Source organism: Microcaecilia unicolor, chromosome 12 (assembly GCF_901765095.1).
Source record: "Microcaecilia unicolor chromosome 12, aMicUni1.1, whole genome shotgun sequence".
NCBI classification, from domain to species: domain Eukaryota; kingdom Metazoa; phylum Chordata; class Amphibia; order Gymnophiona; family Siphonopidae; genus Microcaecilia; species Microcaecilia unicolor.
Window position 1 is genome coordinate 63,436,038 of NC_044042.1, and position 21,034 is coordinate 63,457,071.

At 43.0% G+C, this 21,034-nt stretch overlaps 1 protein-coding gene across 2 annotated transcripts in view; it reads right to left on the reverse strand.

Annotated features, from left to right (window-relative positions):
• Positions 1-21,034, reverse strand: part of EI24 (EI24 autophagy associated transmembrane protein) — a 59,232-nt gene that overhangs the window by 1,552 nt on the left and 36,646 nt on the right. For both annotated transcript variants that reach the window (XM_030220837.1, XM_030220838.1), the window contains exons 8-10: positions 20,865-20,976; positions 12,817-12,928; positions 9,282-9,356 (exon numbers count right to left, since the gene is read on the reverse strand). In XM_030220837.1, coding sequence (XP_030076697.1) covers positions 9,282-9,356; positions 12,817-12,928; positions 20,865-20,976 — 299 coding nt within the window. The remainder of the gene's footprint in view (positions 1-9,281; positions 9,357-12,816; positions 12,929-20,864; positions 20,977-21,034) is intronic.

Genomic DNA, 21,034 nt, shown 5'->3' on the forward strand with positions numbered 1-21,034 from the left:
CAGAGTCTCAATGCGTGGATGAGACGATGGTGCAGGGAGGAGGGCTTTAGATTTGTTAGGAACTGGGCAATATTCTGGGGAAGGGGGAGCCTATTCCGAAAGGATGGGCTCCATCTTAACCAGAGTGGGACCAGGCTGCTGGCATCGGCGTTTAAGAAGGAGATAGAGCAGCTTTTAAACTAGAAATGGGGGGAAGGCCGACAGTCGCTCAAAAGAGCATGGTTCGGGATAAGGTATCTTTCAAAGATATCACCATAACAGGGAAGATAGAGTATCCTGATAGTGAGGTTGCAAAAGAGATTGTAGTAGATCGGGTATCTTTAAATAACAATAAAAATCAGACAAAAGATTGCCAATTAATACTGTCAAGTACTAAGCATGATGTACTTAGGAACAACAAACATAGTTTGAAATGTCTATATGCAAATGCCAGGAGCCTAAGAAATAAGATGGGGGAGTTGGAATATATTGCACTAAATGAAAAATTAGATATAATAGGCATCTCTGAGACCTGGTGGAAGGAGGATAACCAGTGGGACACTGTCATACCGGGGTACAAATTATATCGTAGTGATAGGGTGAATCGGATTGGTGGAGGGGTAGCATTGTATATTAACGAGAGCCTTGAATCAAATAGATTGAAAATTCTGCAGGAAACAAAACACTCCTTGGAATCACTGTGGATTGAAATTCCATGTGCAAAGGGGAAAAGGATAGTGATAGGAGTGTACTACCGTCCGCCTGGCCAGGACGAACAGACGGATGCGGAAATGTTAAAGGAAATCAGGGACGCAAACAAACTGGGCAACACAATAATAATGGGGGATTTCAATTACCCGCATATAGACTGGGTTAATGTAACATCTGTACACGCAAGGGACATAAGATTTCTTGATGAAATCAAGGACAGCTTCATGGAACAGCTAGTTCAGGAGCCGACAAGAGAAGGAAAAATACTAGACTTAGTCCTTAGTGGTGCTCATGATCTAGTGCAGGGGGTAACGATACGAGGGCCGCTTGATAACAGTGATCATAATATGATCGGTTTTGATATTGGCATTGAAGGAAGTGAAACTAGGAAATCAAGTACGCTAGCGTTTAACTATAGAAAAGGTGATTACGACAAAATGAGAAAAATGGTGAAAAAAAGACTGAAAGGAGCAGCTCGCAGAGTAAAAAACTTGCATCAGGCGTGGATGCTGTTTAAAAACACCATCCTGGAGGTTCAGGACAAATATATTCCACGTATTAGAAAAAAGGGAAAAAAGACTAAACGTCAGCCGGCGTGGCTAAACAGTAACATAAAGGAAATCATTAGAGCCAAAAAACAATCCTTCAGAAAGTGGAGAAGAGAACCAACTGAAAGTAACAGGATAGATCATAAGGAATGCCAAGCCAAATGCAAAGCGGAGATAAGGAGGGCAAAAAAGGACTTTGAGAAGAAATTAGCGTTGGAAGCAAAAATACATAGTAAAATTTTTTTTAGATACATTAAAAGCAGGAAACCGGCCAAAGAGTCGGTTGGGCCGCTGGACGAAAATGGTGTTAAAGGGGCGATCAAGGAGGACAAAGCCGTAGCGGAGAAATTAAATGAATTCTTTGCTTCGGTCTTCACCGAGGAGGATTTGGGGGGGGACACCGGTGCCGGAAAGAATATTTGAAGCGGGGGAGTCGGAGAAACTAAACAAATTCTCTGTAACCTTGGAGGATGTAATGGGTCAGTTCAGCAAGCTGAAGAGTAGTAAATCACCGGGACCTGATGGTATTCATCCCAGAGTATTAATAGAACTAAAAAATGAACTTGCGGAGCTACTGTTAGAAATATGCAATCTGTCCCTAAAATCGAGTGTAGTACCGGAAGACTGGAGGGTAGCCAATGTTACTCCGATTTTTAAGAAGGGTTCCAGAGGAGATCCGGGAAATTATAGACCGGTGAGTCTGACGTCGGTGCCGGGCAAGATGGTGGAGGCTATTATTAAGAATAAAATTGCAGAGCATATACAAAAACATGGACTGATGAGACAAAGTCAGCACGGATTTAGTGAAGGGAAGTCTTGCCTCACCAATCTAATGCATTTTTTTGAGGGGGTAAGCAAACATGTGGACAATGGGGAGCCGGTTGACATTGTATATCTGGATTTTCAGAAGGCGTTTGACAAAGTGCCGCACGAAAGACTCCTGAAGAAATTGCAGAGTCATGGAATCGGAGGTAGGGTACTATTATGGATTAAGAACTGGTTGAAAGATAGGAAGCAGAGAGTAGGATTGCGTGGCCAGTATTCTCAGTGGAGGAGGGTAGTTAGTGGGGTCCCGCAGGGGTCTGTGCTGGGTCCGTTGCTTTTTAATCTAATATAATAAAACGCACCGTGAACGTTCTGAAGACAACGTTCTGTGAAGCCGGAAGTTTGAAGCCGGAAGCTTCAAGCTGAAGCCTTGAAGCCTTGAAGCCATCTGACGTCACTCCCAGTGAAGCCTTCAAGCCAGCCAGCCGTCTCTGCCCCGCCCTCGCCTCAAACCAAACAAATCGGGAAGCGAAGCGTCAGGGAAGGAGGCGGCGCTCCCGACGTAAAGCTAGACGTCGGGAGCGCCGCCTCCTTCCCTGACGCTTCGCTGCACGAACCGCCACGGAGGTAAAGTTAAAACGAAGAAGAAAAAAAAAAAAAGGAAGCATGGATGCGAACGGGGGGGGGATGCATGGATGCGAAGGGGGGGCATGGATGCGAGGCATGGATGCGAAGGGGGGGGGGGGGGGAGAAGAGGGCGGGCCAGGCTGGGACATGGGAGAGAGAGTAGCATGGATGCGAGGGGGGGGTCATGGAAGGGCAAGAGGGGACTTGCTGGAAAAGGATGAATGGAGGCGGCAGGGGACAGAGGAGCATGGATGGGCATGGATTGGGAGGGCACGACTCAGGGACAGAGGGGAATTGCTGGAAAAGGCTGAATGGAGGCGGCAGGGGACAGAGGAGCATGGATGGGTATGGATTAGGAGGGCAGGGCACAGGGAGAGAGGGGAATTACTAGAAATGGATGAATGGAGGGGGCAGGGGAAAGAGGGGCATGGATTGGGAGGGCAGGACTCAGGGAGAGAGGGAAATTGCTGGATAGGGAAAAATGGAGGGGCCAGGTGACAGATGAGCATGGATGGGCATGGATTGGAAGGGGCAGGACACAGGGAGAGGGGAATTGCTGGATAGGGATGAATGGATGGGACAGATGGGCATGGATGGATATGGATTGCACAGCAGGCCTCAGGCATAGAGGGGAAATGCAGGATAGGGAAAAATGGAGGGGCCAGGTGACAGAGGAGCATGGATGGGCATGGATTGGAAGGGCAGGACTCAGGGAGAGGGGAATTGCTGGATAGGGATGAATGGAGGGGACAGATGGGCATGGATGGATATGGATTGCACAGCAGGCCTCAGGCAGAGAGGGGAAATGCTGGATAGGAAAAAATGGAGGGGCCAGGTGACAGATGAGCATGGATGGGCATGGATTGGAAGGGCAGGACTCAGGGAGAAGGGAATTGCTGGATAGGGATGAATGGAGGGAACAGATGGGCATGGATGGATATGGATTGCAGAGCAGGACTCAGGCAGAGAGGGGAAATGCTGGATAGGGAAAAATGGAGGGGCCAAGTGACAGAGGAGCATGGATGGGCATGGATTGGAAGGGCAGGACTCAGGGAGAGGGGAATTGCTGCATAGGGATGAATGGAGGGCACAGATGGGCATGGATGGATATGGATTGCAGGGCAGGCCTCAGGCAGAGAGGGGAAATGCTGGATAGGGATGAATGGAGGGGGCAGGTGACAGACAAACATGGATGGCCATGGATTGGGAGGGCACGACTCAGGGACAGAGGGGAATTGCTGGAAAAGGATGAATGGAGGGGGCAGGGGACAGATGGCCATGGATTGGGAGGGCACGGCTCACACACACACTCGCTTGGTGTCATACACTCACTCTCACAGAGAATCTGTGTCTCACACACACACTCTCTCTCTTGCCCACACACACACACTCTCTCACACTGTGTCTCACATACAGACTTGCACACACTCTCATTCTCACACACACTCTCTCACAAACACACTCACACCCAGACTCACTCTCTCACACACTCACACTTTCACTCTGACTCTCAAACAGTCACTCTCACATACACTCTCCCAAACATACACACTCCAAGGAAAACCTTGCTAGCGCCCGTTTCATTTGTGTCAGAAACGGGCCTTTTTTACTAGTGTATTTATAAATGACCTAGAGATGGGAATAACTAGTGAGGTAATTAAATTCGCCAATGACACAAAATTATTCAGGGTCGTCAAGTCGCAGGAGGAATGTGAACGATTACAGGAGGACCTTGCGAGACTGGGAGAATGGGCGTGCAAGTGGCAGATGAAGTTCAATGTTGACAAGTGCAAAGTGATGCATGTGGGTAAGAGGAACCCGAATTATAGCTACGTCTTGCAAGGTTCCGCGTTAGGAGTTACGGATCAAGAAAGGGATCTGGGTGTCGTCGTCGATGATACGCTGAAACCTTCTGCTCAGTGTGCTGCTGCGGCTAGGAAAGCGAATAGAATGTTGGGTGTTATTAGGAAGGGTATGGAGTCCAGGTGTGCGGATGTTATAATGCCGTTGTATCGCTCCATGGTGCGACCGCACCTGGAGTATTGTGTCCAGTACTGGTCTCCGTATCTCAAAAAAGATATAGTAGAATTGGAAAAGGTACAGCGAAGGGCGACGAAAATGATAGTGGGGATGGGACGACTTTCCTATGAAGAGAGGCTGAGAAGGCTAGGGCTTTTCAGCTTGGAGAAGAGACGGCTGAGGGGAGATATGATAGAAGTGTATAAAATAATGAGTGGAATGGATCGGGTGGATGTGAAGCGACTGTTCACGCTATCCAAAAATACTAGGACTAGAGGGCATGAGTTGAAGCTACAGTGTGGTAAATTTAAAACGAATCGGAGAAAATTTTTCTTCACCCAACGTGTAATTAGACTCTGGAATTCGTTGCCGGAGAACGTGGTACGGGCGGTTAGCTTGACGGAGTTTAAAAAGGGGTTAGATAGATTCCTAAAGGACAAGTCCATAGACCGCTATTAAATGGACTTGGAAAAATTCCGCATTTTTAGGTATAACTTGTCTGGAATGTTTTTACGTTTGGGGAGCGTGCCAGGTGCCCTTGACCTGGATTGGCCACTGTCGGTGACAGGATGCTGGGCTAGATGGACCTTTGGTCTTTCCCATTATGGCACTACTTATGTACTTATGTACTAAGTACTTCAGTTGTAGGTTAAGGACAAACACTACATTTCATGTGGAATCAGACAAGGAGCCAAACGTAGTGATTCAAGAAGAGAAGTTACATGACCATGTTGGCACTGGAGGAAGTTATGTTTCTAAGTTCTGAATGGAAAGAGAGAAAGAGATCCTTCCACAGCACACTCAAGAGGAGCAGGCTGCAGTAGTCTAGGCAGGAAGGATGAGGAATCAAATATAGTATGTTCCGTTATGAAGTCCAAAATTTTGGAAAGGATGAACACTTTTTTGTCATGTTGTGGATGTGCGTACAGAAGGAAAGAGGAGTCAAACACAACCCTCAGGTTGGGGTAGATGTCTGCTCGTATCAAGGCAGAGTTTGTGAAGTACAATGCAGCGTGTGTCCAAACAAGCAAACTTTGTTTTTTATTCAATCCTTAACTGCAATATATTAAAGTTACCCACAATCTGTGCAGTTTTGTCATTCCTAGATTACAATCATTCACAATATTTTAATATAACAATTACGTGCAATGCAATTTAGATATCTGAATGACGACTGAGTTAATGAAATCTGCAGATAATACAAAACTATTCAGGGTTGTTAAAACACATGCTGACTGTGAAATATTGCAGGAAGACCTTACGAAATTGGAAGACTGGGCGTCCAAATGGCAGATGAAATTTAGTGTGGACAAATGCAAGGTGATGCACATTGGAAAGAATAATCTGCATCATAGTTACCTGATGCTAGGGTCCACCTTGGGGGTCAGTGCTCAAGAAAAAGTTCTGGGTGTCATTGTAGATAATACACTGAAATGTTCTGCTCAGTGTGCAGCAGCGGCCAAAAAAGTAAACAGGATGCTTGGAATCAATAGGAAAGGGATGGTGAATAAGACTGAAAATACTATAATGCCTTTGTATCGCTCCATGTTGCACCTGCACCTTGAGTATTGCATTCAGTTCTGGTCACCGTATCTCAAAATAGATATAGTGGACTAAAATGATAAAGGGGATGGAACTCCTCTCATATGAGGAAAGGCTAAAGAGGTTAGGGCTCTTCAGCTTGGAAAAGAGACGGATGAGGATGTACCTAAGCTCTAGTCAGACTGGGTGGAAGAAGCCATGAAAGCTCTCAGAAAGCCTACATCTAAGGTGTCAAACCTCCAGACCTGCATACCCATGCTGAGGCACTTAGAGAAAGGGTGCAACAAAGGCAATGGCACTGTCCTACCAGTGTCCTCAGGAAGACAGAGCCTGATATGTATTGTCACTTTCACTTTTTAGGGGTGGGAGAAGTCAGTGACACTGGGAGATTAGAGGGGGGGGGGGGGGGGGTCATACCTTTATCCCTCCAGTAGTCATCTGGCCAGTTTGGACACTTTTTGGCACTTAGACCTGTTACTGAAACAGGTCTAATCAAAAACATCCTAATTTTTGCCCTATACGTTTTTACAGTGTTCCATTATCGCAGAAATACGTCCAAATTGTAAGCCTGCCCTAGTCCTGCCCAAAACACATCTCCAACACGCCCCCTTGAGATTTAGATGAACTGTATAGAAAAACATCTTAAAAATTAGTTTCAAAAATAGTGATTTGGACATTTTTATTCTTCAACTCCTTTTTTTCAAAAATGTTTTTCTGTTTCAAAAATTAGCCCTTTTGTATCCTTGCTATGTTGCTCTATTCTTCCAAAAGCCAAGGATGTAAAAGAAAATGGAAAGGATCTTCCAGGAAGGAATCATATTACTGGGGAAAAAACATGAAGTACTACTCCTGACTGGCCCCATATCCTGGTTCCCAGCAGGAACATGCACAGGAGACTGGATGTAAGTCCTGGTTCCACCAGGATAACCAGCTTTTCTGCCTCCTGCTTTTCTTTCTTTGGATGAAGAACTTGCTTGTCTTAGAGTTTCACCAAGGCAATATAAGGTCCACTCATAGAAGTGCCCCATTGAACCCCTAGTAGAGCCATTACTACTGCTTACAGTCCTTAAAATTTCAGGGTCCCAAACGTGTTTGGCTCAGAAAATGAATTTGACTGATTTAACGTTGTCAGACACATTTGTTGCTATCAGGTCCTACAAGGGAACTCCATATTAGATCAGATCTAACTAGTTTCCCTCAGCTTTGCTTCCATCAGCAACCACCTGGACTGCCTTCTCCCAAGCTAGAGGCCAGGATTGTTGGAGTGCTAGATGGTTGACTTTGGCCGTTGGCCTAAACTTGGACCTGTTGGTGCTGCACCAGAACCACTATCACCACTTTAGCTGCCCCAGACCACAGATCCCCCTCCAGCCTCTCAGGTTCCTTCCAGTCTCCCTAAAGAACGAGAAAGCTGCCTTGACACTAAGCACAAACGCCGGGATTTTTAGCCACTTACATGCATAGATGACCTCTTACAAAAATACTGACTAGCGTAATCGTGGCATGTACTTTCACCGTGAGTGTGCATAATGGCACAGAGCATAGGTGGAATCCACACTTGCACACACAGATTATGAAATTCTTTAATTTTATGCATGTACATGCTAACATTTACACCAGCCCTCAAACCAGTGTATGTGCTAGAACCTCCATGTTCTTTCACACCTGCATTATGACTACTACTGCTACTACTTATCATTTCTATAGCGCTACTAGACGTATTAAAAGCAGCATCAAAAAGGTGGGCTTTTAGCCTAGATTTGAAGATGGCCAGAGATGGAGCTTCACGTACCGGCTCAGGAAGTCTATTCCAGGCATACGGTGCAGCAAGATAAAAGGAACAGAGTCTGGAGTTAGCGGTGGAGAAGAAGGGTGCAGATAAGAGAGATTTACCCAGTGAACGGAGTTCCCAAGGAGGAGTGTAGGAAGGGATAAGAGTGGAGAGGTACTGAGGAGCTGCAGAGTGAACGCACTTGTAAGTCAATAAGAGGAGTTTGAACTGTATGCGGAAACGGATAGGGAGCCAGGAGAGGGCTAATATGAGCATAGCGATAACTGGTGGAATATAAGTCGTGCAGCAGAATTTTGAACAGATTGAAGAGGAGAGAGATGGCTAAGTGGGAGACCTGTGAGAAGCAAGTTGCAATAGTCTAAGTGATAGGCGATAAGAGTGTGGATAAGGGTTCTGGTAGTGTACTCAGAAAGGAAAGGATGAATTTTGGTGATATCATAGAGAAAGAAACAACAGGTTTTAGCAGTCTGTTGAATATGTGCAGAGAAGGAGAGAGAGAGAGAGTCAAAGATGACCCCAAGGTTATTAGTATTTCATAAAGTCAAGTGGGCACATATTTGTCTTTATAAAATAAGGGCAAAACAGTCAAGTGAAAATGCATGTTAACTAGGTGCCACTTTATAAAATTACCTTCCACATGTCCAAAGTAAGGTAGGGATGAAGACTACAAACTGTTGTTGCTTCCAAAGGAGAGGTGGGAGGGCTGTTTAGTAGGACTTATTTTATAAAGGAATCTTTTAAATCTGGGATATATTAGACTGTATTTGAGCCTGTTAGCTGTGAGAAGGTGGAAGGAATGGGGAGGATAAAATAGGGGAAAATGCATCTGCTATTGTGTTATCCAGTGAAATAAGTAGTTGTCATTCTTTAATACTCATCAATAAAAACTTATCAAGTAAAATGAGTTTATCTTGTTGGGCAGACTGGATGGACCGTACAGGTCTGCCGTCACTTACTATGGTTACTATGTTATAAATACAACTATTTTGTAGTCAAGCTTAAGACACGTATATGTGTATGTATAAGCTAATTATCTACCTAAGGTGAGCACATGGCTCCAAGAACGTCAGTTCTGATTTTCCAACTGTCATTTCCCACTCCCACAATTGCTGAAAATTCAGAACTGGCTCACTTAGTCCTTCTGATCTGGAGCAAAGTGTACATCCTATATATGAGATGGGTGATGAAACTATACCACTATATCTCATGACCCTCAGCTTCAGGTGTGCATACAGCTTCATATTACCTCTGCCCTGCTGCTAGTCTCGACACATGTACAATGCTTGCTCAGTACTTACTACACTTTCCCAGGAGTCTTTGCTTCATTGGCGCTGATGATGAAAAGTGGAAAAAGTATAGAAAACAGACAGCCACTATAAATGGAAGAGAAAAGCAAATCAGAATGACCAAAACAAATATTAAAATCATGATAAAATCAGAATAGCAGCCCTTTCACATAATCTCTGCTGTTCCACACAAGATGTGCTATAGGAGCGCTCAGCCCTTCCATATAGGCCCTTCCCTGCTCCTTCACTAATATGTCAAAATCTCCAGAATAACCACAATTTCCTATTCTTCTGTAATACCAATTGCCTATTCTCTTCTCATTTCCAATATTCATGATGTATTGTAAGCCACATTGAGCCTGCAAAGAGGTGGGAAAATGTGGGATACAAATGCAACAAATAAATAAATTCTTGAAGGTTCAATTTCTAGAGGTTTCTGTCAGGGGTGTAGCCAAGACCCCAATTCTGGGTGGCCCTCAGTCCAAAGCGGGCGGGCAACACAACCCCACCCCCAGGCAATCAGGGGGGGTGTTACTTAACTCCACTCCTCCAACCCCCTTATAACTTTAAATCCTTTAGGTCTTCACTGGCAGCAACTCATTCCCCTTGCTCGAACCAGCTCCAAGCCTTCCCTCTAACATAACTTCCTAGTCCTTGTTGGGGGGGGGGGGGGGGGGGGGGGGGGTCAGGGGAGTGGAGTTAAGTGATCCCCTGAACTCCTGGAGGGAGAGATGTCGGAAGTCTTCTGCTGGTGAGACTTGGGGATCCCCACCAGCCACACCACTGCTATGTCACTGCTAGGCGAGTCTAAATCCAAAGTGAATGGGCATGTACCCACCCGTGGCTATGCCACAGGTTTCTACAGCATCTACGTTGTATGTCAATCATAATAATGCAATATACAGTGCTGAAAAAAATTATGATTTCCCTAGGATAGTCCATATTTTAGTATAATTTATGCTTTAAAAAATTAGATCCAACAGGTTTTAGTTTGGGACTTGACGTGGCCGATTCAAAACAAAAAATTTCTTTTTCAGTCATTTAGTAGTAGATTTACTTTAAATTTCAAGGTCATCATCTTGCTGCATGACCTGCTTTTAACTCATCTTCAGCTCACATAGGAATGGCCCACCTCCTCTAGAATGTTTTGATATAAAGTATAATCCATGGTTCCCTCAATGAAGACAAGCCACACAATTTTACCTCCACCACCATGCTTGATAATTGGGAAGAGGTTCTCACTTTGGAAGGCAGCGATCGTTTTTTGTCCAACAAAACCTTTGTCGTCATCATTAAAAAGTTCAGTTTTTGACTCACCAGTCCTGAAAACATTCCTCCATAAACCTTGTAGTCATCCAGATGCTCTTTGTGAAGATGAACTGGGCAACAAAGGTTTTTTGTTTTTTTTTATTTTAAGAACTTTCTACCTATCTCCATCTAGTTTCCTGATGGTGATATATCAGATGAGCTGCACAGAGAGAGACGCCCCTGCAGATCATCAGATATTAGCTTGGAGTTCTTCGAGACTGTATATGGTTTGTTCTTGGGTGTGATTTTGGCAGGAAGACCATTCCTGAGTACAGCCCCTATTGTCTTCAACTTTTTCCATTTGTAGACTATTTGTCTGACAGTAGATGGAGCTGCAAAGGTCTAAAAATGGCCTTGTAATATCGCGCTTTACTTTGGCTAAGACTTCATTGATTTGCTATTATTTGAGTGCTGCTAATTTGATCCTGGCAGTATCATGGAAAAACCCAGGAGTGCCTTCGGTACATAAGAGATTTAACAAGCTGCGTTACAATTATGAGATGGAGGAACTCACTGCAATTTGACGCAAGACTGTCCATAAGTGGGAAAAAGTTTGGGCACCACTTAAAGACAAGATATGAACTCATCTCCTGGTGCATTTCAATGGGGTTTTCTATTTGTTTTATCTTGGACGGGGAGGGCTTTTGTTAATTTTAGTCACACAGAGTAGTTATCTGGGTGTTGGGGCGGGGAAGGAGGGGGAAATTGTATACAAAAAAGGAGGAGATTATTAGATCTTGTTTAACTAGCAATATGCTTTACTATGATGTTTATTTGTTCGACGTGTTCTGAGTGTAGTATTTTGGTTATGCTACTAATGTTATGCTTTCACTGTTGGTGTTTCCTGGGTTAATGAACAATGTTTGCACAATTTTTTATTTTTTTAAAGGAGGGGGTATTTTCAATAAAGAACCTTATTTAAAAAAAAGAAATGGTCTTGTAACCTTGAACAGATGAGCATCAACTACTCTTTTTTTTTTTTTTGTAGAGCCTCTGAAATTTCTTTTATAGTGATATGATGTGGTCTCATCAACTTTTCTGGTGAAGACCTTTACATAGGAGAAGATGGCCATACTCAGAAATGTATCTGCAGGGTGGTTTACTTGTTATTCAGTTATTTAAACACCAGATTCTAATTAGCCATTTAATTAATTGTGCTAAGGAAACTAAGGGTTCACTTACTGTTTCACACATTGATTCTAAATTAGTCTTATCGTTTGTATTTTGCAATTATTGTGTCTCCAAAACTTGGAATTGTTTAGTTTATACCTTTTTTATTGCCTAAGATAGACTGGTTTCAATTAAACATGAATATTATGGTAAGAACTTGCAATCTCATTAATATACTTGGAGTTCACAATCTCTCTCAGCATTGTAACAAGACCAGCCAGAGAAAGTCCAGGCTTAACAGCTCTCAGATAAGAGAAATGAGGATTCAGTTTACAATTACACGCAATTTTCTCTATGTGGACGTCATCTGTATGCTTCTCTTTTGATAATTACCTTCATCTGCTGTTCAGCATATACAAATTTTCTGGATTATTGTTTGCACATAAATGCAGTTTTCAAAAGTACTCGTATATATGAAAATTCAAGCCCTTCCCCATCTCCTCAAATCTGTTGCACAATTATTATTATTATTCTGTTTAATAAAGAGGCAATTTTAGAAAGGTTTTTCTAAATCCTGTTTTACAAGCAGAAACTGGCTTTTATAAAACTGTGCACCTGCATACAAATGCAAAAAGTATATGCATGGAAAGTGTGCATTTACATTTATGTGATCTGCCCAGAGGCATTCGTAGAAGTGTAGTTTTGGTGGGCAGAGACAGAGCTATGACATATGTGTATATTTTATAAGACAAGCAGATGCACATGTAGATTATACAAACAATTTATTCCCTTTTGTAGCAGGTGTATATTTGTGGGTTGGCATGTGTGTGCCATTATTGGAGCTGGTTCTGGGAACTTATTTTATACAGGCACATTGGTGTTTGTGTTTCCTTTATAAAATACGTGGCTTTTTGAACTTTTCACAAAAGCACCTGGTTAGAAACATAGGCCCTAAAAGCCTATTTCTGTGAATAAAAAGCACTGCTTTATCCATAAAAATCCTTCTGAAAAGTACCCTCGCTATAGAGTAAGAATATAAGCTTGGTATGATGACTCCTTCATGAAAACCAGGCAAAAAGGATGGGCACAATGGGGGATAAATAAAATCACTGACATGCAAAAGTCCTACCTGATAATATAGGAGGATTGCATTGCTGTGAGAAACGCCAATGGCAGACCAAATCCAAAATAATAGGGCCAGTTCCGTTCAATATTTGATAACCGTTGGTGCATCTCAATCCCTGTGTACCAAAAACAAAAGAATGAGTTAGAGACAGCACCACCAACCTCCAGATGCAGCTCTGCTCTCAGGCCCCTTTCTCAGTGGCCTATATTTCTGCTTCCTAGAAATTTGCAGCCATAAATTCATACTTAAATACCAAAAAAAAAAAAAACCCAAACAAAAAAACATGTACTTGAAAATAAGAGCCACAAATATGGTCAGTAAATTCTACATCCTAAATTAATTCAGAATATTCCTTTTTGTTTTAATATTTTTAAATAAAACTTACATTGAAGACACTAAAGGTAACTGTAATATCTTCTATTAAAATGAAAAAAAGATGATAAAGTATGTAATCTTCCACACACCCATCTCCAGACATTTGAAAAAGGTACTCAAGGATTCTCCAAAGTTCATAGTATCACAAGTTACAAAGATTCCAGATAATTAAAACTGGTAGTGAACATTTTGTGGTCAAAAGTGCCAGTGTCAAAAATTGAAGTCCTTCATTTATTCCTGCAAAAGTTATGGAACAAATGGTAGCATTCATCTTAGTTTCTGTTCTCTCTCATTTCTTTACACATAAGTTGATCTTATTATATAATAATGTAAACTGCTTGCTGTTTGTTCTGTTCTTTACTTTCTCCACAAATTTAGGCTACATCAGCTATATATGTACATCATTTTGCTCTTTGCAAAAATGTGGTTAATCAAATATCACAAAAAAGAAAACAAACAATTGTGAAGAATGAAGAATTTGTGGTCTTCTGAGACATTCCTATTCCCACAGAGAAAAGCCTGATGCAATAAAGAAGATATAAAAACAGCACTTTTATTAGAAACTAGTAAAAAAGGCCCGTTTCTGACACAAATGAAACGGGCGCTAGCAAGGTTTTCCTCGGAGTGTGTATGTTTGGGAGAGTGTATGTGAGAGTGACTGTGTGAGAGACAGAGTGAAAGTGTGAGAGTGTGTGTGTGAGAGAGAGAGTGAGTCTGGGTGTGAGTGTATTTGTGAGAGAGTGTGTGTGTGAGAATGAGAGTGTGCAAGTGTGTATGTGAGACACAGTGTGAGAGAGAGAGTGTGTGTGTGTGTGTGTGCGCGCGAGCGAGAGAGAGAGTGTGTGTGAGACACAGATTCTCTGTGAGAGTGAGTGTATGAGACCAAGCGAGTGTGAGTGACTGTGTGGCACATAGAGAGTGAATGTGATACAGTGTGAGACAGAGTGTGTGAGAGTGTGAGTCAGAAAGACATTGTATATGAGAGTGTGAGCCCTGCCCTCCCAATCCATGCCCATCTGTCCCCTGCCCCCTCCATTCATCCTTTTCCAGCAATTCCCCTCTCTCCCTGAGCCCTACCCTCCCAATCCATGCTCCTCTGTCACCTGCCCCCTCCATTCATCCCTATCCAGCAATTCCCCTCTCTCCCTGAGCCCTGCCCTCCCAATCCATGCCCAACCATGCTCCTCTGTGGAGGGTGGAGGGGTAGCATTGTATATTAACGAGAGCCTTGAATCAAATAGATTGAAAATTCTGCAGGAAACAAAACACTCCTTGGAATCACTGTGGATTGAAATTCCATGTGCAAAGGGGAAAAGGATAGTGATAGGAGTGTACTACCGTCCGCCTGGCCAGGACGAACAGACGGATGCGGAAATGTTAAAGGAAATCAGGGACGCAAACAAACTGGGCAACACAATAATAATGGGGGATTTCAATTACCCGCATATAGACTGGGTTAATGTAACATCTGTACACGCAAGGGACATAAGATTTCTTGATGAAATCAAGGACAGCTTCATGGAACAGCTAGTTCAGGAGCCGACAAGAGAAGGAAAAATACTAGACTTAGTCCTTAGTGGTGCTCATGATCTAGTGCAGGGGGTAACGATACGAGGGCCGCTTGATAACAGTGATCATAATATGATCGGTTTTGATATTGGCATTGAAGGAAGTGAAACTAGGAAATCAAGTACGCTAGCGTTTAACTATAGAAAAGGTGATTACGACAAAATGAGAAAAATGGTGAAAAAAAGACTGAAAGGAGCAGCTCGCAGAGTAAAAAACTTGCATCAGGCGTGGATGCTGTTTAAAAACACCATCCTGGAGGTTCAGGACAAATATATTCCACGTATTAGAAAAAAGGGAAAAAAGACTAAACGTCAGCCGGCGTGGCTAAACAGTAACATAAAGGAAATCATTAGAGCCAAAAAACAATCCTTCAGAAAGTGGAGAAGAGAACCAACTGAAAGTAACAGGATAGATCATAAGGAATGCCAAGCCAAATGCAAAGCGGAGATAAGGAGGGCAAAAAAGGACTTTGAGAAGAAATTAGCGTTGGAAGCAAAAATACATAGTAAAAATTTTTTTAGATACATTAAAAGCAGGAAACCGGCCAAAGAGTCGGTTGGGCCACTGGACGAAAATGGTGTTAAAGGGGCGATCAAGGAGGACAAAGCCGTAGCGGAGAAATTAAATGAATTCTTTGCTTCGGTCTTCACCGAGGAGGATTTGGGGGGGACACCGGTGCCGGAAAGAATATTTGAAGCGGGGGAGTCGGAGAAACTAAACAAATTCTCTGTAACCTTGGAGGATGTAATGGGTCAGTTCAGCAAGCTGAAGAGTAGTAAATCACCGGGACCTGATGGTATTCATCCCAGAGTATTAATAGAACTAAAAAATGAACTTGCGGAGCTACTGTTAGAAATATGCAATCTGTCCCTAAAATCGAGTGTAGTACCGGAAGACTGGAGGGTAGCCAATGTTACTCCGATTTTTAAGAAGGGTTCCAGAGGAGATCCGGGAAATTATAGACCGGTGAGTCTGACGTCGGTGCCGGGCAAGATGGTGGAGGCTATTATTAAGAATAAAATTGCAGAGCATATACAAAAACATGGACTGATGAGACAAAGTCAGCACGGATTTAGTGAAGGGAAGTCTTGCCTCACCAATCTAATGCATTTTTTTGAGGGGGTAAGCAAACATGTGGACAATGGGGAGCCGGTTGATATTGTATATCTGGATTTTCAGAAGGCGTTTGACAAAGTGCCGCACGAAAGACTCCTGAAGAAATTGCAGAGTCATGGAATCGGAGGTAGGGTATTATTATGGATTAAGAACTGGTTGAAAGATAGGAAGCAGAGAGTAGGATTGCGTGGCCAGTATTCTCAGTGGAGGAGGGTAGTTAGTGGGGTCCCGCAGGGGTCTGTGCTGGGTCCGTTGCTTTTTAATGTATTTATAAATGACCTAGAGATGGGAATAACTAGTGAGGTAATTAAATTCGCCGATGACACAAAATTATTCAGGGTCGTCAAGTCGCAGGAGGAATGTGAACGATTACAGGAGGACCTTGCGAGACTGGGAGAATGGGCGTGCAAGTGGCAGATGAAGTTCAATCTTGACAAGTGCAAAGTGATGCATGTGGGTAAGAGGAACCCGAATTATAGCTACGTCTTGCAAGGTTCCGCTTTAGGAGTTACGGATCAAGAAAGGGATCTGGGTGTCGTCGTCGATGATACGCTGAAACCTTCTGCTCAGTGTGCTGCTGCGGCTAGGAAAGCGAATAGAATGTTGGGTGTTATTAGGAAGGGTATGGAGTCCAGGTGTGCGGATGTTATAATGCCGTTGTATCGCTCCATGGTGCGACCGCACCTGGAGTATTGTGTTCAGTACTGGTCTCCGTATCTCAAAAAAGATATAGTAGAATTGGAAAAGGTACAGCGAAGGGCGACGAAAATGATAGTGGGGATGGGACGACTTTCCTACGAAGAGAGGCTGAGAAGGCTAGGGCTTTTCAGCTTGGAGAAGAGACGGCTGAGGGGAGATATGATAGAAGTGTATAAAATAATGAGTGGAATGGATCGGGTGGATGTGAAGCGACTGTTCACGCTATCCAAAAATACTAGGACTAGAGGGCATGAGTTGAAGCTACAGTGTGGTAAATTTAAAACGAATTGGAGAAAATTTTTCTTCACCCAACGTGTAATTAGACTCTGGAATTCGTTGCCGGAGAACGTGGTACGGGCGGTTAGCTTGACGGAGTTTAAAAAGGGGTTAGATAGATTCCTAAAGGACAAGTCCATAGACCGCTATTAAATGGACTTGGAAAAATTCCGCATTTTTAGGTATAACTTGTCTGGAATGTTTTTACGTTTGGGGAGCGTGCCAGGTGCCCTTGACCTGGATTGGCCACTGTCGGTGACAGGATGCTGGGCTAGATGGACCTTTGGTCTTTCCCAGTATGGCACTACTTATGTACTTATGTACTCTGTCCCCTGCCCCCTCCATTCATCCCTTTCCAGCAATTCCCCTCTCTCCCTGAGCCCTGCCCTCCCAATCCATGTCCATCCATGCTCCTATGTCCCCTGCCCCCTCCATTCATCCCTTTACAGCAATTCCCCTCTCTCCCTGAGCCCTGCCCTGCAATCCATATCCATCCATGCCCATCTGTCCCCTCCATTCATCCCTATGCAGCAATTCCCCTCTCTCCCTGAGCTCTGCCCTCCCAATCCATGCCCATCCATGCTCCTCTGTCCCCTGCCCCCTCCATTCATCCCTTTCCAGCAATTCCCCTCTCTCCCTGAGCCCTGCCCTCCCAATCCATGCCCATCCATGCTCCTATGTCCCCTGCCCCCTCCATTCATCCCTTTACAGCAATTCCCCTCTCTCCCTGAGCCCTGCCCTCCCAATCCATGCCCATCCATGCTCCTCTGTCCCCTGCCCTCTCCATTCATCCTTTTCCAGCAATTCCCCTCTCTCCCTTCCATGTCCCCCCCCCTCGCATCCATGCTCCTCTCTCTCCCATGTCCCAGCCTGGCCCGGCCTCTTCTCCCCCCCCCTTCGCATCCATGCCCCCCCCTTCGCATCCATGCTGTCGTTTCTCCCCTGCCCTCCCGCTCCCATTGTTCAACTTTACTGCCCACCCTCTTCTCTCCCCCCAACATCTCTTTTTGTTTTTTTTTTCTTTTTAAATTTACCTCCATGGCGGTTCCGGCAGCGCAGCGTCAGGGAAGGAGGCGGCGCTCCCGACATCTAGCCTTCCCTTCGCTGTGTTCCGCCTTCTTCTGACGTCACCCTGCAGCTCTGAATGTGTTTGTTTGCGGTCAGTCTCCTCCCTTATTCTGATGCATTTGGTTTTGGTTGGTTGGTTTTGTGATGTGTTTCGTCACGTGGCAACCGTTCCACCATCTCCCTTGGAGATGCCATTCATTCAGTGTCAGTGCTCCGCCCTCAACGTCAAGTTTGACGCGTGGGCGGGGCAGACACAAAGCGATCTCACCCCCTTCACTTTTGGAACGTTGGGTGAGGCTTCATTCGAACGTTGGAGGTGCGTTTTATATAGAGAGATGTTAGTATCAAGTGATTATTCTGTACTATGCATTGAGAAACAAGAAAATCTTTAGGCACCAACAAGTGCAACCAGAGATTAAGAAAATGTAGCAGAAAAAGATACAGAGATTGTCACAACTATATTGGGTGCCACTAGCTTGATTAAAAATAATTTCCAAGTGCATCTCTGTGAAGAAACAGTGTGTTTTACGCCTGTAAAATGTATTAGATATTTTCCTGTTTTAATTATGTCCTGAAGTATATTTCTCCTATTTGACAGGCAGGTGGTGTTTCTTTGCTGTAAAGTTGTTATAGGAAACAGATAGGAACATTTTCTTTCTTTAACTTTTAAAACTTGTTAACTGGGCTCTGATTGGCCTAGAGTTTTAAAAATTGCCCAGTAGTGTTGGCTGTTGCTTCAGTCTTAGCCCGGGAGTAAAGAGAGACAGATCTCTTTGCTGAGGCTCGGTGAATTATATGTCCTGACCTTCCCAGGTACTGTTTAGACAGTATATAGATGTTTAGTTAGTGTAATAATTGATCCATATTTCAATTACCTGTTATTGTTTGCTGGTTGAACATTTTTTTTTTTGTTTATTGTTCCAGTGTGACAATAAAACTGTTTAGTTTGTTGACTCTGCCTGTCTGGACTTGTAAAGAATCCTGGTGGTTTGTGTGTTGGGTCTGTGAGTGCTTTCTGGGAACTGTGGGACCACTAGGAGTGTGGCTCCAGTAACCTAGAAGTTCAGAATAAAAAGGACTACATTTATCTCCATCCTGAAGGCCCAGTGTTGCTTTTTTCTGTTTCACATTACGCAGAGTGACAACAGGTGAAGAAAGTCCTTGTTAGTTACAATGGGCACTGACCAGGGATTAAAAAAATATGACATTATGCGAGGCGTGATATTAACCGTTGTGACTTTAAACAGGTTTGACTGTATAACCTGCCCAGTACACATCTCTAATGTAGGTGGCAATATTTCAGCACACCACCCTATGTACACGCATTTATTTATTTTCAGTATTTATATTTTTCTCCATCTTTCCAGTTCTAGGCAGAGTACATGATTACATACACAATATGTCAACATAAAACAAATTTTAAAATTTTTTTAAAGATAAAATCTATAAAATCAATACATCTCACACCATCAGAACAATATAACAACATTGTTATCCTTCTATCATTAAAACAAGATCTAAATTATCACCTCAAGCAAGCAGTTACAGATTGTCACGCATCAATCATTACTATCAAGCACTTATAACTCATCACTGGTCCATCATGGTTTAACATTATCTAAGTCGATGTATGTGACTATTGTTTAAAACTATGTATGCGACCATTGTTACCCGCCTTGGACAAAGACAAGATATAAATATAGTAAGTAAATTAATTAATTATATGTATCCTGAAATAATAGAGTCTTTAACATAGATTTAATCTCTTTCAGGTCTTGTAAAGATCGAATAAGATCTGGAAGAGCATTCCACAATTGTGAACCTCTTATATAAAAAATTTAATTTCTATATTCCTCCAAATATACAGAACGAAAGAAGGATACATCTAATACATTAGACACTGATGACTGTAATGATCATGAAGGTTGATGAAGAGATGTAATGAAGAAGCATATTAGCTCCATTTATATAATGATATTCAATGTAGAACTCAATATGTACATACTTCCTGCATATTCCTTATAGAATTACTGCCTTAATGCACATGGGTCAAGGAGGAGAGAGTGAAAACCTTCTCTTCCCTTTTGCTTTCTCTCTGTATCACACTCACACACTATTATTCTTTGTGTGTTATTGAAACAATTCTGTGTCACTCATACACATTCTCTCTGTCAAATTAACTTCCACATTGTTCAGTCTGTCTGACATTTGTTCTCAAACAAACCCACTCACTGACATCAACAGAAATTCTCCAGGTATAGAAAGAAAAGGCTTTTCTGAGAAGCTGGCAAACAATACACATGCTGTGGAGGAGCGTTGTCACATGTGGAAGGATTTGATACTGTCCTAAAGTTTTACTGTGGCACTTGATTCCCAAAGCAGGAAAAGCTGCCAGAACACTGATGTCGGGTCTTGGAGTGCAGTGCTTCTAAACTGCACAAGCTAAGGGCCTCTTTTATTAAGGCAAGCTAGCATTTTTAGCATGCGCTAATATTTAGGGCGCGCTACATGTTAAGAGACGTCCATAGGAATAAATGGATGTCTCTAACATTTAGCACAACTTAGTAAAAGAGGCCCTCAGTGTTTTGTTATTATGTATGTTCTTAGCAGACAGATGTGAACACACTGTGGAGTTTGAATAACTAAAAGAGACGGATAATGATTTGATGTATATAAGTTATAGCAAGCCCAAGTGGCATTGAGAGCTACATTGCTTGCTGATGTCTCCAAAAATATATTAAATACTTTTAACTAATTCAAAATGCTTAATGTTAGAAGAAAATAGTAATTTGTATGTACAAAAATTAACACAATTTATTTTTTTATGAGGAGGTATTTTTGGAGGGATAATCTAAGGTAGACACATCCAGCACATTTCTTTTCTTTCTCTCACAAGGGATTTATGTCCAACAGCTTGTTGGCAGGGGCTGTAAATGTTTGTCACTCACCATTATTAAACCAGCGATACTCAAAACAGTATAGAGAATAGAGCAGCGACATGTGGAGCAGACTCACTAACTGTCCGATGATATCAATTGGAAACAGGCTGACAATCATTCCCTGGAAATCAGAGAGAAGAGAGGAAATCAGTACATGCCTGTTCACAAAGACCTCCTCC